The sequence below is a fragment of the Equus asinus genome, chromosome 17 (genome assembly GCF_041296235.1).
Source record: "Equus asinus isolate D_3611 breed Donkey chromosome 17, EquAss-T2T_v2, whole genome shotgun sequence".
Classification (NCBI taxonomy): domain Eukaryota; kingdom Metazoa; phylum Chordata; class Mammalia; order Perissodactyla; family Equidae; genus Equus; species Equus asinus.
Window position 1 is genome coordinate 25,069,295 of NC_091806.1, and position 16,821 is coordinate 25,086,115.

Genomic DNA, 16,821 nt, shown 5'->3' on the forward strand with positions numbered 1-16,821 from the left:
TAAATTTAAAGAATATAAGGAAAAAATACTTACTTTTTTGGAAAAATAAGCAATCAATATTGAGGGATTTGTAAATAAATCATTTTATGCCTACTTACTCAGTTAAATAAACTCTGCAATCTAATGGCCGAACAATGATAATTGTTTGTTAGAGCTGTGTGAATTTTACCAAACTCATTAGTCATTTTTATAAGAATAGTAAAGATTTTACTTATTTATATTTTAATCAAGATTCATAAGTAAACAATTACTTTTTTATCACTGTTCAAGTAATATTTTTGTACATGTGAATGTAAGATTTGCTTTTGTCTTTTTCAAATTAAGGTCGAGTTCACACAGCACAAATAACAATATATGTAAATCCAAGTCTAAATGGATCACATATCATAATGCATGTCTAGAGAAAATAAATATCGGGATACCATTCACATTCCAATATTCGTATCTCAATGTATACACACATATACAAGGTGTGCATAAATACAAGAAGTAGAAACCTATATGTCTCAGAAAGATTTATTGTTCCTCTTCCCACTTTCATTTCAATGGAAGAATCAACTTAAAATTAAAACATATGCAAATTGATGCATTATACTCAATTGCTCCCACTTTTAAACACTTCTCTTTTGCTTGTCAAAGGATTTGTCCTTGAGCAATAGGTAATCATACAAATGGTTCTATATGCTGTTGACAAACCAGTGAGGAACAGTGATAGGATAGTTCAGTAAAACATGTTCACCTTTCAGGAAACACTAAAGACACTGTACACCAAAAACAGTATCATACTTATTTCATTTATTAACTTATACAATATCATTGTGATAAAATCAGTTATATTTATTGAATGATGCAATGTTTCATCCTTTTTGTCAAACATATGAGAGATTTAGTGTTGTATATCCTAGTATTTTTAACTTTGTTGTTTCTTTCAAATTATTTTGGATCAGAATGAGCTTTCAGTCCATTCAAATCTACTGCCTGACTTTTGGCAACAGAAGCTAAGACAAGTCATATCTCAGGAAGGATATATAGATATAGAATCAAAGTTTATCGACTTCTTATCCTAGACATTTTTATTTTTTTCACAAGACAACAATGCCTCTTTAAAAGTGACACTTGTTGGGCTATATCCTGAGGGTAAAGAAGACAATTTTCAAAAACTAGTCTTATTCTATCTTACAGATAGTACTTTTTGGGTATCCAGAAGAGTCAAATCCTTATCTATTATTTCCTTGATAATTTTGCATCAGTTTATTACAAATCAAGATGAATGTACAGAGGAAATTGCTTCATTGACTGAATTCTTTCCCTTGAGAATTACCCATAACCCCCTAGACCAAAGCTACCATGTTTCTAGTTGTTTGTCTCATTAATCTCCTGGCAAATATTAGAATGATCATTCTAAGTAGAATGGATAAACAGCTTCATACACTGATGTACTTTTTCCTCAGCCCCCTCTCTTTCTGTGACCTCTGTTTTTCCATGGCAATTGAGCCCAAAATTCAAGTGGACCTATTTGCCAGTAACAAATCGATTTCTTTTTATGGCTGTGCTCTGCAATTTTTCGTCTTCTATATCTTTGCAGATTTGAGGGTCTACTGCTGGCAGTAATGGCCTTTGGGACAAGGCTATTAGAAAACACTTGCTCTACACAGTGAACGTGTTTACTATTCCGCTATATTTCTGTGGGACAAATGAGATTAACTCTTTATTCTGTGATGTGCCCCCACTTTTCATCCTTTCCTGCTCAGATACTCAGGTTAATGAGTTGATATCATTCACCATTTTTGGCTTCATTGAATTGAGTACCATTCCAGGATTTCTTGTCACTTATTGTTTTATTATCCTATCAATCTTGAAGATCCACTCTGCTTATGGGAGGTTCAAAGCTTTCTCTACCTGCACCTCATGCTTAAGTTCTGTGGCAATTTTCCTGGAAACTATGCTCTTCGTGTATTTCAGGCTGAGTTCTTCCTAATTTCTAGATCAAGATAAAATGACCTTATTGTTTTATACCCTCTGATTCCCATATCATGGTCTGGAGGGGAAGCCATGTTTATGAAGATAAAGTTAGGATCCTGTCTGAATAGTGGAACCTGAGGATTCTGGCATCACTGGAGATGTGGAAGCACCTGAGGAAAAATGAGTATGAAATGGAATCAGAGGAAGGTAAGCAAGGATGACTTCTCCTCCAAATATGCACAAGAGAAGCAGAAAATGGTAGCAAAGCTCTTAGGTATGACAAATATATCATTTTCTTGAGTTTACCAGTTGTAAAATTATTGGCAATTACTTAGGTGGGTTGAGATTTGCATCAACAATATCTCTCACAGGAGTCCATTTAGTATTTTAGTATTGAGATCATCATGCAAATAATGACAGTACATTATAAAAAGGATTAAAAATTGTCAGTAAAGTCACTTTTTCAACAATTAAAGATACCAATTTCATTGATTTTTGCCTGAAAAATATTCTATCTTTATGAAAAGCAAGGGAAAACTCCACAACAACAAGCAAACGAGTAAACAAAAAGACCTCAGCACATCTATGTTTCTGCTTACTTCAGGTGAGGTTTCAGAAGAAATAGGAAACTATCTCAAGTAACGGAATGCATACAACTAGTACATCCCTTGCTCATCTTTGTTTGCTATTTGTTGACACAAATTTCTCATTGATAAATTTTGTGGCAATAAATTTAATTGCATTAAGACAAGATGTACAGCTAATGTACAGACTACAGTACAACTTTTAGAATGTTAATCAACAGTAAGTATTTAAAAAGAAAAAGCCAAAGCACCCGTGCTTGTAATTGTACAGCAGTGATTCACACAAACATGATAGATAATACTGAAAAAAAATGGCCAATACAGAGATTATCCCTCAAAGATGCCAGGTTGTACAATGTCAAGGGGCACCAATTTCTTTACTTTCTCTTTGCTTCCTGAAAGTGTGCAATGCAGCTCACCCTCCACCTCACTTCTCTTCACATTAATAATCATAATGTTTAAGTGCACAGTTGATAAAAATAAAACAGATTTCCTCCCAATGTGGCAACCCCTCTGCTCTCAATCACTGTTGAGATCCTGCCTTTGTTTAGAGGTGGGACTTAGATGGTCTGTCACTTCTTTCAGAAATCTGAAGTCAATGGGTCATTAATTTCGTGAATTTTCAAATGTCACTAATATAAGCATAGTATAACATTCTATAAGAATACTTGAGAGAATTATCTGTTCAGACACATTTGTTTCATTTCCTCATATTCGGGTATCTATTGTGAGATATTTCTATGATTTCAGTGAACTTTAATGTATAATAGACTCCAGTTTCTTTGTCACGACTGGCTTTCAATTTGTGTAAAATATTATGAGACTATTAGAGACAAATCAGGGCATATGTGATAATATATAAAATAAATGAAAATATAGAGTGATAAATAGATAATATAAAACATCTGACTATGGTAAGAAGGCCATATTTTGCCTTTATTTAAAAGTATATCTCTTTGCTTTTAAAGGCTATCTCTTAGGATTTATTTAAAAATAACATCCGCCTGTGATAAACTATGGATGTATAATTTTACTCATATGACAATTTTTTGATACAAAGATTGTGTATAAACCAAGTGGTCCTTAGAAGAGGATAGACTGAATAAATGAATGTCAATATTAGAAAGGAATGTATTGCCTATAATCTTAATATTTATTTATATATATATAACTATGTTTATCCTGATCTTATTTTTGTTTAAAAATTTGATAGTATAAACAATACATCCAGTTATCCTTAAGCAGTGAAAATATGGTTAGCTTTCACTGTCTACAAAAATCTTTATTTTATGAATGTGTTTAATGAGGAGTGTGCATATGTGTCTATGTAAGTGTGAGTATCAGTGGGTGCATATTTGATTTGCAAATTATAGAAATAAAACAAAATCTTTATAAATGGACCAGAGAAATGGAAAAAAGAAATGCTCTTTGGATCTTTACTATTGTTAAATAGGTAAAATTTGGGGCAGTAAGGTAGATAGGAACAAAAGGAAAAATTAAAAAAATGATCTGCATTTTTTCTCAATCACCCTACTTGTATGATACATCAAATGATAAACCATGTTGTTAAATGAGTCACTTATTCTCAAGAGACCAAGTGGTCAACACCCAGGGACCAGACACAGACATGATAATATAATCCATGCCAGTGAGGAAACAATGCTGAACCCTCCTGCAGAGAGAACTGCATGTAACCACGGAGTCAGTAGTTCTGGGTCAGGTACTAATACTTTTTATTGTTTCTGTCATTTATATTGTGGATTTCTTTAGTTCTTTTAGCCTTCACATTAAGCATGTTAGAAAAACAAGGAAGGTATGAAAAAATATGAAAAACTTTATTTTAATTATTTTTATCAATCTATTTTAAAAAGATACATATGTATAAACAAATAGATTGATTTTAATCATTTTTATAAATCTATTTAAAACATATATACAGGATAGCAGAGCTTACGATAATTTGCAAGCATGTTTGTGGAGGAAGTAGGACATTTTTAGTTTAGATTGTTTTTAATCTTTTATCTGTACTTCTATATGCTTTTAAAAATATTTTCATTTTTAGGGAAAATATTTGTTTAATGATGTTTCTACAGGGATAGATATTTTAATGAATGTGTTGCGAGTTTTTGGAGACTTGCACATTGATCACTAAATCAGTATGCAGATGTAGTTTTTCTGACCGTCATCTGTCTTCAACTCCACATTTCTTATATTCTCACAGAACAGAGGAGTAGTTCATGCATGACATTATACATAACATAATTGGTTTGAGTAAAATATAGCGGTGGGACATAGAATTCAGTTGGCCTCTCAAGGACCACTATCTCTTTTAAACCAAAGAGAAGCAGATTTCAGAGATACTCAAGAGAAATAGGAATCAAAGAAAACAATTAAACAATATTACAATTTCTAGGGATTGTGATGGGGGCACAGTTCAGACATGATTCTCTGAAAACATTAGAATTTGGACACATGAGTCCTTTTATCACCTGTCTTACAAATCTTATCTGATGCTGAATAGGTCAAGAGGATTCTAGTCAATTAGGGCAGAGCGATTTACACAGCAACCATACTCCCTTTCTTGCTTCTCTATCATCTGTGTTACCAGCATCCCTAGAGTAAGGTCCCAAACATTCTTCATACTCTCCCCTGAGCCACAACAACTGTCAGAGGGAGCCTGTTTAGCCCTGGCGTATTTCTGTCTGTGCACTCTAGAGCAACACTCATGGAGACCCTTGCACCCTCTTCTCCAGCAACCACTGCCCTCCCTGCTTCAGAGGGTCCTGAAACTCAGACTCTCCTATTCCTTGTTTATTGAGAATAGATATGAGCTGAAGGGTTAATGGGGAAATGGGGACAAGTTATATCCATAGTTTTGCTGCTCCACAATTTTGAATGATGTCAGAAAAACAAAGGAAAATATTCATTACCTACACATCTCACTTAACTATGCTTCTCTATTACAGGAACTAACAGCATTGAAAACAGAGCAGTCTTGTCATAAGATCTGGGTTATCTGCGCCAACTAATTGTGAAAACTATTGCCTTGACTCTGAGGACATAAATTTCTTATCTATAAGACAGAAGTAGCAAAGATTATCATAAATATGACATGGTTCACATGGAAATAGAATGATTTAATTTAGGTTAAAGTGCACTACAAACTCTGTACAGTGTTGTACAAATGAAAGTGGGATATTGTCATTATCATTTTATATTAAACTGGTTATATTTCTGGGAGAGTCAGTTTCCCTAAAGCAGGCTTAACATTGTTTATCTTTTTCTAATAAGTGTAAAATAGAAAGGACCAGCAGTTTAACAATTAAAATAGTAAGATGATGTTATCCTCCACTTCTATTTCATTCTTTCAAAACCAGGGATTTCCAGACCGGAATGATGGTTGTTGAGAACTGCACCATGATTACTGACTTCATTTTCCTAGGACTTTCTGACAGGCAGGATGTGCAGCAGGGTCTCTTTGTACTCTTTCTGCTGGTTTATGGCATAACTGTGATTGCCAATCTAGGGATGATCCTGCTGATCAAAATGGACTCCAGTCTCCACACACCCATGTATTATTTCTTGAGCAATCTGTCTTTCTGTGATGTCTGCTACTCCACCACTGTTTCTCCAAAGATGTTGGTTGATTTCTTATCTGAGCAAAAGAGGATTCCATATAGTTTCTGTGCCATCCAGATGTATTTTTGGGGTGTCTTTGCGGATGTGGAATGTCTTATGTTGGCTGTCATGGCATATGACCGTTATGTAGCTATTTGCAATCCACTTCTTTATACAATCGCGATGTCCAGGAGAGTCTGTACCCAGCTAGTGTCCATTGTGTACATTGAAGGTTTGATTGATTCCACAATCTTCACCTGTTGCATATTTCAGCTGTCATTCTGCAATTCCAATATCATCAATCACTTTTTCTGTGATATCCCACCCTTACTAGCCCTGTCCACCTCAGATACAACCGTCAATGAAATAGTGTTGTTCACTTTCAGTACCTGTGTCGTAGGTTGCAGCATTGTCACTGTCCTCCTCTCCTACATCTACATAATAACTACCATCCTTAGAATGAACTCAGCCGAGGGAAGATACAAAGCCTTCTCTACATGTGCCTCCCACCTGACTGCTGTGGCTGTATTTCATGGCACACTCCTCTTTATGTATTTGCGACCCAGCTCGAGTTACTCTATGGACACGGATAAAATGGCCTCCGTTTTCTACACAGTTGTCATCCCTATGTTAAATCCACTGATCTACAGCTTAAGGAATAAGGATGTGAAAGGTGCCCTGAAAAAAGCAATTAGCACTAAATTATCTCCTGGGTGAAACTGTGTTTTCACCCAAAAGTATTTATTTAAAGATTTTGAGACCTAAGTTTAGGTACTTTGCCATGAGTTCCTGTAGTCTCATCAATACACATTCTAGATATCATTTATGATTTATCATTGTGCCTAAATTGAGTGTACGGAGCCTTCCTTATTGATCTTAATTTTCTCTCCAACCTCGTTAAGAGTAGTAATAGGATCAGCTTATTTTGCTAAAAGGGTTTTTTATACCTCCATTCTCTGTTCGTAGGTATGTTCCAGTAAGATATCATGGGCAGAGCAGCCCTTCCCCCGATACCAATTCAACTTGCCTTCTAAGGTTTCTAGATTCCAATGCACATTTTTAAACAATGGGTTTAATAAACTTGCTTATTTGAAGGAAGTGCTTGTGGGTTAAATTAGGTTTATTTGCATATTTTCTTTGTGCTAGTGTCACCCTATAAATGTTCCATCATAACACTTAGAAGTGTATAAGCAGTAAATTAACAAATAAGAATGAATAAAAGACTACTATCCTAACTCAAAGTTCTTTAAATGCAAAGCTCTTGTCTGTCTTCTTCCCCAATATTTCTATTTTGAAATTTGCTGTGCTTGGTGAGAGGATTCCGTCCAAAAACATTTTTTGAATAAATAAATGAGTGTCCTCTGCAAAAGCTTAATCAAAATGATTCCTTTCCCTGATTAGTCTTTTCATATCATATCCTTCTCAGACATCCACCAACGAGTCATGGCAAATATCATTGTCCAAATATAATGCTATAAATCACTGTGTGTACTGTGTTAATATTATGGTCAAGTTTTATATCTTGACTCCTTTTATCCTTGCCACTGAATCCTTAAGCACAAGTATGACATAGCAAAGGTAGGTTTGGGTATATATCTACTAGAGAGAACAGATAGACATATGGTAGGGATAAGTTGTGTAACTACATTTGTTAGAATTAGAGCAGTGATAATGTTCAATAACCCAATAAATAGGAGATCCAGTGTTAAAGCCAGAGGTGTCAATTTTTAACCTCCCTGGACGTGTCTTTTTATAGAAACATGCTATGAACCAGCTAACAATGCAACTCTAAATCACCGTGGTATATAACATGCCACTCTTTCTTTCTATACCCATGTTACCCTTATGTAAAAGAAGGACTTCACCTCGGTTAGCTCTAAGGTCCTTTCCAGCTGATGCAATCTGTCTTTATAAAATATGAATCTACTGCTGTGTAAACCCATCCAAGTATTGCAAACGTTTTGAAAAAAGAAAAAAAGATGAATCACTTTTTTTAATACAAAAGTTTTGTCACATCTAGGCTGTTTTAACCTGAAATAGTGGAGACAATGAATCCAGCCAGATAGTATGAATTTCAAAAGATCAAATACTTAAATATAACCCTTATAGTGGCATGTTGTTCAAATTCAGAGATTCATAGGCATTACATAGAAGTGGATATCCGACTTTATTGGTATTCAAGGAAATAAAAATAAATACCTAAATGTAGTATTGTGACTAAACCACAGATTGCTTAAAATAAAAACAATGGCAATATCACATATTAATGAAGATGTAGAAAGACTGTCAGTCTTACACATTTTGAGTAGAAATGAGAATTGGCATTTTATTTTGTAAAACTCTATGGTAGGGGGCCGGCCTGACGGCACAGAGGTTAAGTGCGCACCTTCCGCTTTGACAGTCCAGGGTTAGACAGTTCAGATCCTGGGTGCAGACATGGCACCACTTGCAACTCCATGCTGTGGTAGGCGTCTCACATATAAAGTAGAGGAAGATGGGCACAAATGTTAGCTCAGGGCCAGTCTTCCTTAGCAAAAAGAGGAGGATCTGCAGCAGTTAGCTCAGGGCTAACCTTCCTCACAAACAAAACAAAACAAAAACTGTATGGTAGTGTCTACTAAATCTAGACATATAAATGTCCTTGACCTCAAAACTCCATTCCTAGCTTTATTCCCAAGGGAAATGAATTAATCTGTTCACCCAAGATATGTACGATTATATTCACTATTGCCTTATTTACAACAGCATAAAAACTGAAAATAACACAAATTTTTATCAACACAACAGATCAAGAGTTGACGAACTTTTCCCAAAAGTGCTAAGTAGTGAATATTTTAGAGAGTGCAAGCCACAAACCCTTGTCATAATCATTCAGAATATTTCTTGTATGACAGAAAGAAAAAAATATCCACCATATATAAATAAGATAACATATCCCAAGTCCAATAAAAACTTTATGCACCGTAGTTTGCTGACTCCTGTTCCAAATGAGGTAAGTAACTTTATGGTAACTTTATCCTCTGGCAAACTACCCAGCAGTGAGGATAAATGAAGTATCTCCACATGTAAAAACAAGGAGAAATCTCACAAACAGAATGTTGAGTAAAATGAGCAAGACAAAAAAATGCAAAAGCTGTATGATTTTACTAATATATGCCTCAAAAACAGGAAAATGAACATGTCATAATTGACATCTATTTGCAATGGTCATAGGGATGGTTTCTAAGATGCTAGTAATGTATTCTTTTGGTCTGCTTAGCTAAGGGGATCTTTTCATCTCTGAAAATGTAGTTGCAATATACTTTTTAAAATAAAAGCTTTCCATATGTTTACTTTACTTAATAGATTTCCCAGTGACAAAGGATATACCATCAGATTGTAAGCAATGACAAGATTTTATTGTTTTAAATTTAGCTGTTACATGTAGACAGTGTTCATCATATATTTGTAAAATAAATATAGTGCATAATTTCATCGAATATCTCAGTACATAATTAATCTTAATGTTACTAAAAGTGCTGCTTTGTTTGCAGGAAAACAATGTCTTTATCCATTCATAGGCACTTCTAGTCTTTCCTCCCACAGCAGGGGAATTTAATATGTTTTGTTGCCAATATCATGAAATAAAATCTGTCATAATACTCAATGTTTCAGGGACAGACAACTATTTTCTGAAGAATGTGATCTTCTATGTAGACACTTGCCTACATAGCATTGTTCTAGAGCCAACAGGGGCCCCCAGAAACCACTAGATATAGATAAATTTTTCTGACTCATTTGTATCTGATGTATAAAATGTCTCAAAAAGACATGTTTTTTCAATTATTTAAGAACTCCATTCTTAGTGAAACAGATTCATTTGAAAATTAAATTAAGCAATCCAATTTTCAATAATAATGTAGCTCTGAAAACTTAGGTTTAAATCATCGGGAGGGAGTAGATTGAAGGAAATTTACTCTACATGGTCTGGAATAGCAGTCCTGTTTAAGAAGCTAGTTACATCCTGATTCAACAAAGTATAACCTGAGGGATTTTCATATCCCTGAAGACAGGGAAGCACCTGACGGACAATTAATTTGAAAGGACTCAGAGGAAAGGACCAAGGGAAATTCTACACCCTCGAAATATGTACCCAGACTAAACAGTGATAGTAAACATCTTGGATAACACAAATGCATAAGTTTCTTGAGTTTAAATGGTATACAACTATAAGCAATTAGTTATATGGTTTGAGCTTTGTATCAACAGTATCTCCCACAGGAGAACACTTTGTGTCTTAGTTTTGGGAACATCATGTAAAGATTGACAATGAAATATATAAAGGCATTAAAAATTGTCATTAAGAATGATTTCCCAAATTTAAATATGTATTAAATTCACTGATTTTAGCCTGATGAGTTTTAGCTTTATAGAAAGCAAGAGGGGAAAACAACAACAAAGAAGCAAACAGAAACAACCAACCGGAAGAATTTCTGTGTCTCCAATCACTTTCAGGTGAGGTTTTGAATAAACAGGAAAGTACCTGGAGTGCTCTAGAGCATAAACTAGTACATCTCTACACATCTTACTTTCTCCCCACTTCAAGTTTTGTATTTACTCTCTTAGTGGAAATTAAATTAACTGCATTAGGACTCAGAAATACAGCTGATATGCATGACTATTACACATTATCTTGAAGTATTAATCAACGGTAGACATTCAATGAATGCATAGAGATCAATTCATTGAAGTGGACTTACTTTAGTCACATTATAAATATAGCTCAGAACATGGCTAATATCCCTGAGGGTTGTCATGTTGCACAATTTTAGGGGCCACAATTTTTTTTTTAATTTTCTATTTACTCCCTGGAATTGTGCAATGTAGCCACTTTCCATTTCATTTTCTTTTCACACATACACTAATAACCTTCAAGCGTTCAGTTGTAATAAATAAAACACAGTATTAGTCATTTTCTTTTCAAGTAGACTTTTGTCCAGTTAAAAAAATATATGTAATTTTTTTATAATATAAATGTGAAGTCATAATAGAGGTTTTATGGTGATACTGTATTTTGTGCATGTTTACAAATTTTAAAAGTAATCACTATGTATTCAATTATGGCCATAAGTGATGTTTGATTTGAATTCAGAATGCTTCTCTCTGATTTAAGTGAGAAGCATTAATATAGTCCTTCACTGATTTTTTTCCTGCTACATTTTAGCAAAAGTTTACTTTTAATTTACAGATAAACATGCTCACACATACTTGGGACACTATATGTATATACAGTGTTCCATAAGTGTGTCTGTGTGCTCGTTAATGTGTATGTGTGATATAGGACTGGCTGCAAACATTGCCCCTGTTAATTATTAAGCAGAATTGAAGTAATATTCTCTCAGTTACATACAGAACCATCGTACCAAAACTAATACAACCCAGTCTCCTTCCACCTCAATTCAACACGTGTCCATGCGGATAGAAACACATACCCACAAAAATGTACATAGGTTATATACATGTATGTACATACATGCATTTTGTTCCTGTTGGGTAAACAACGTAGCTTACAGACATTATTTTTCTTCTAATGACAAATGATAAAAATGCCATGCTATATACAAATAGATGTTGTAAGGACAACCCTTTATCTCTAACTCCTCTACAAGCTATTATTTTCCTACGTGAATATAACATGTCTCTGAACTGCTATTGTGGTATCACTCATTTTCTGTAGAGAGTTAGTAAAATGATTGTTAAGAGATCTTAAATGCATCATCAATTCTTAATTATAAAAATGGCTTGTTTTTGCCTCACTAAACAGAGAAAACTATAAGATGAATCATGCTAATTCTAATACTTGTGAGTAAACCATTATTTAAAAATGAAGACAGGTGAAAGATCAGTGCATTTTTTTTTTCCATCTTCCAGTTCTAAAGATGATTAAAGGAATCCAGGTAGTCCAGCAAGCCACACCTATGCTCACTATTAGCACAATTTAGACTTGATTTTAGGTACTCATTTCTGGATGTGATAGCCTCTCATACTTCGGGTTTGAGATTTGTTCCTAAGCTTTTAATACTGGAAATTATCTTTTGGGTAATCTAGATCAATTATTTCTGCTAAGGAAACTTAGAAATAAAGAATTTGGATGGTGTTCTGATGAAATAAAGACAAAGAGATAGTTAAATAATTGAGTCCAGAAACAAGTTTTTTTTTTTTTACAGAATATACATCTATCTATATATGTACATGCACACAGAGATATATGCATGAAAAAGTACATAAGAGTGAAAATAAATGCTTCCTGAAGTAAAGTTTCTCTCTGGTTATATTCTCTCTATGCTATTCTGGTTATCTTTTGCTATATAAACATTACCTGACTTAAAACAAGGATCATTGGGCAAGTATTCTGTTCTCATGTTAACTCAGGTCAAAATGAAGCATTCAGTTGAAAGCTGGGCTTTGGCTGTAGGGTCTATTATAACTGGCAGCAAGGTGTGAATGCCTAGAAAGATCAACTCAGCTGACCCCCTTCCCTCTCCATGTAGTCTCAGAGACTGTCACATGGTTTATCCAGAAGGATAGATGGACTTCCAACATGAGCTCATGGCTTTTAGTGACTGTCATTTTAAAGGCTGGACTTGGAAGTGGCATATAGTACTTCCGCCTATTTCTATTGGTCAAAGCAGTTAAAGAACAGCAAAAATTCAACAGGATATGTAGGCACTGTGTTTGTAAAGAAACTGTGTAAAGATGTGCGTAGTCATCTTTAATCTGCCCAAATCATCAGCCCATTGTAGAACTATGAGATTTCTCATTCTAGATTCTTTTATTAAAAGTTTTTTAACACTTTAAGTAAATACATCAGTATATGAGCAACCTTTTTATTCTTTGTTTTGCACAACTTAGAAAGTCACCAAATGAAGCAGTACTTGAACTTGAACAGCACACATATAAAAGGAAGAATGATAGGCATTTCAATCATTACTGTCTTTGTGAAAGTAGGATTAGTTTTGAGGCCTTCGGAAGTAGCCCAGTCATACCAGATTCCAAGATGGATAATCAAGGTTCAAGAAGTGTGGAGAATTCCACTGTTACTTCGTGGGGAGTTTTTGGAGAGTATACGAAATTCAAATTAACAAAAATTCTCAATTTCTTAAAGAACTAGTACAGATAATAGCAAATTAACTCTACTCTTGGAAAAACGATTATCTATGCAAAATTTTTTAAATGAATCATCCTTGTATATGTGAACTACATTAGTAGAAACATTTCCCAAAGCTAGTTTATTTCTATTCATACACCACCCTGCACTTCAAGTAACCCAAAATATTTAATAATCAATATTCAGTAAACAGCTACCTTTGCAAATTCTTGTTCTGGGGACTTTGGGAAATATAAAAAACTAAGCACTGAACTTATTTATAAAGCCTTAATTTTAATAGAGATTTTATGTGAATAAAATTAACATAATTCAAGAAAGTTTACTAAGTGTAAAGAACATGATAGAGTCATAAAACCAATGAAGTGTTGATGGATAACATGTACTTTGGGGATCGGAATAAGACAATGCTTGTGGAAGAAAGCGACCTTTATCATTTCCATTGACATGAATATTTAAGCATCATTACTCATAACAGCCCAAAAGTAGAAAGGACCTAAATGACCATTAACTGATGAGCAGGTAGTGTGCTATATCCCTAAAATGAAATATTGTTCAGCTATGAAAAAGGAAATTCTGAAATATCCAAACATGGATGAACCTTGAAAACACTACGGTAAGTAAAAGAAGCCCAACGACACCACCAAAACCCCCACATATTGTATAGTGCCAAGATATGGGATATCTAGTATAGGCAACAGCACATAGTCAGAAAGTAGATTAGTGGATGTCAGGAGTTAGAGGAGGCAGCAAGGAGACGTGCGTGCTAATGAGTAGAAGTTACTTATTGGGGTGATGAAAAATGTTCTGGAATTAGATAGTGGTGATAGCTGCACAACTTTGTAAATATAGAAAAAAAAATGAAGTGCACACTAGCAAGGGATAAATTTTACAGTATATAAAATTATGTCTCAATAAAAATAGTACCATTGAAGAATAGTCATATTCCTATATGAGGTGGTAAAGGAGAATGTTTCAGAAATGGAAGAAATAAAATAAAAAATAGAAAGGATATGAAAATTACTAGGTAGGGAATGTTTTTGTATTTTATTGGATTACTGCTTTGACTAGAGACAGAGGGTGCAGATTCAGTATAAATGTGAAGCTCAACACAAAAGTTAATTTGCAGTTTTCTTCCTGTCAGATCAACATGTTGATAATAATGAAGAAATAAGCTTCAGTTTTTCTAAAGTTATTGCTAAACTCGCAGGGAAAAATGTAGAGAGGAAATATAATTAATCACATCTTAGCATATACTGAAGCCTGACGGTGGAAGTTCCAGAGATTTAAGTCCAAATGCTACCTGGTAAATAAAATGCCATCTGCCTACTTTTCAGCCACCAGTAGTGAGTACAGAAAGATTTGCTCATCTCAAGTAGGTTCCTGAGTCTCCAAATTCAAGAAATACAGGGGAAGATTGCTTACATTTGGAAAAAACCGAAAAATTTGTAAGTAATTCATTTTATGCTTGATTACACAGTTTAGTAAACTCAGCAATCTAAGGTCAAAAAATTATATTGAATGGACTGAAATTATTAGTATCCACAAAATAGCATTTTAGTGATTTTATTTTAATCTAGGTTCACCGCAGTATCTTCTATCACCGGGGAGGCATATAAACGAATTTGTTTCTTTTCTTTTTTTTTTTTTTTTGAGGAAGGTCAGCCCTGAGCTAACATCTGCTAGCAATCCTCTTGTATTTTTTGCTGAGGAAAACTGGCCCTGAGCTAACATCAGTGCCCATCTTCCTCTACTTTTTACATGTGGGACACCTACCATAGCATGGCTTGTCAAGTGGTGCCACGTCCACACCTGGGATCCTAACTGGCGAAACTCAGGCCGCCGAAGCAGAACCTGCCCACTTAACTGCAGTGCCACCGGACCAGCCCCCAAATTTAAGTTTCTTATGTTTTATTTCATAAATAATTTAAGTATGACATTACAAATATCTTTCTACAAGCTCAACTCCACATGAACCACATGCCATATTTACTTAAGTCTAAAAAAAATCCACCACTGACATTCCTATTCTCATATATTCAACAGAGACATATAATACATGAAAACACATGATGCCGTCACACATGTACACAACCACAAGGAAGAGAAGCCTATATATCTCAGAAACATTTATTATCCCTCATCCTATTTGCATTTTTAATGTAAAAGTCCTTTTAAAAACAAGGAGATGCAAATGTGTATGTTAAATTCTTTTGTTTTCACTTCTTTTCAGCACTTTTCTTTGAACTCCTCAAGAGACTCATCCTTTGGCATCAGGCCCACTCCACAAATAGGTGATGAGGAATGGGATAAAACAATAATAAATTTCTGGAGGAAAGGTTTAATATTTATTTCATGTCTCACCAAATACTAAAGACAGCTTCGACTAAGACCAATAACATAAACATTTTCATTATTATTAGTGATGGTCATTATTTCTAGCACTAACACAAAGTCTTTTAAACCAATCATATTTTTTGAGGAACATAACAATGGTAGTAATTTTTTTGTGTCCACGTGAATATTTCCAACTTAGGAAATGCTTAGTCCTACATCTTACAGTGTGTTCTCTCTAACAACATTGTTGTCTCTTCCATAATATTTTGATTATACAATGAGATATCAATTCATCCAAATCTATTGCCAGAGATAATAAGTTAAAACTCAGAGATATAAAACTTATATAAAACCAGATACATCATGAATGACGTGTAGATTAGATAGAAGTTTTTCCATGTCTATTCCAATTTTTATTCTTCTTGTTATTATCAAATAGAGAGTAATGTCTCTTTAAAGACGGGATACATGGCTGAGTAATTTTCTGAGCACTAAAAGATAATTATAGAAAGAAATTGTGTTCTAACCCACCAATATTTTGTGGATGCCCAGAAAAGTTAAAATATATCTGTCATTTTCTTGTTCATTTTCTCATAAATTTTGAAAAGACAAAAAGAAACAGAGGAAATTTCTCCTCCTTGATTGGATTTGCTTATGTGGGAATTAACAGTACCCCTGGAATCAAAGTGACCCTATTTACCATGTTCCTAGTTGTTGATCTCATTAATCTTGTTGCAAAGCTCGGGAATACTATTTTAATTAGAATGGAATCCCAGCTTCACACATCAATGTATTTCTTCTCCTCACCCAACTTTCCTTCAGTAACTTACACTATTCTACAGTGATTGCACCCAGGATACTTGTAAGCTTTATTGCCAAGAAGTCAATTCCCTTCTATGGCTGTACTCAGCAATTCTTGATCTTCTGTACCTTTGCAGATTCTGAGTATCTACCGCTGGCAGTGATAGCCTTTGATCAATTTGAGGCCATTAGCAACTCCTTGCTCTAAACGGTCAACATGTCCAGCAGAGTGTGCTCTCTGTTTATAGCTGGGGTTTACATGGTGGGAATTATGGATGCTTCAATAAATACAATATTAACATTCCACTTATGTTTCTGTGGGTGAAATGATGTTAACCATTTCTTCTTTGTTGTCCCTCCTCTCCTATTGCTCTC

At 34.4% G+C, this 16,821-nt stretch overlaps 1 protein-coding gene across 1 annotated transcript; it reads left to right on the top strand.

Annotated features, from left to right (window-relative positions):
- The first annotated feature begins 5,942 nt into the window (after positions 1–5,942).
- Positions 5,943–6,881, top strand: LOC139040579 (olfactory receptor 5W2-like). The gene has a single exon (XM_070487335.1). It carries the CDS (start codon positions 5,943–5,945, stop codon positions 6,879–6,881), a length of 939 nt encoding a protein of 312 aa, XP_070343436.1.
- Positions 6,882–16,821: the final 9,940 nt, after the last annotated feature.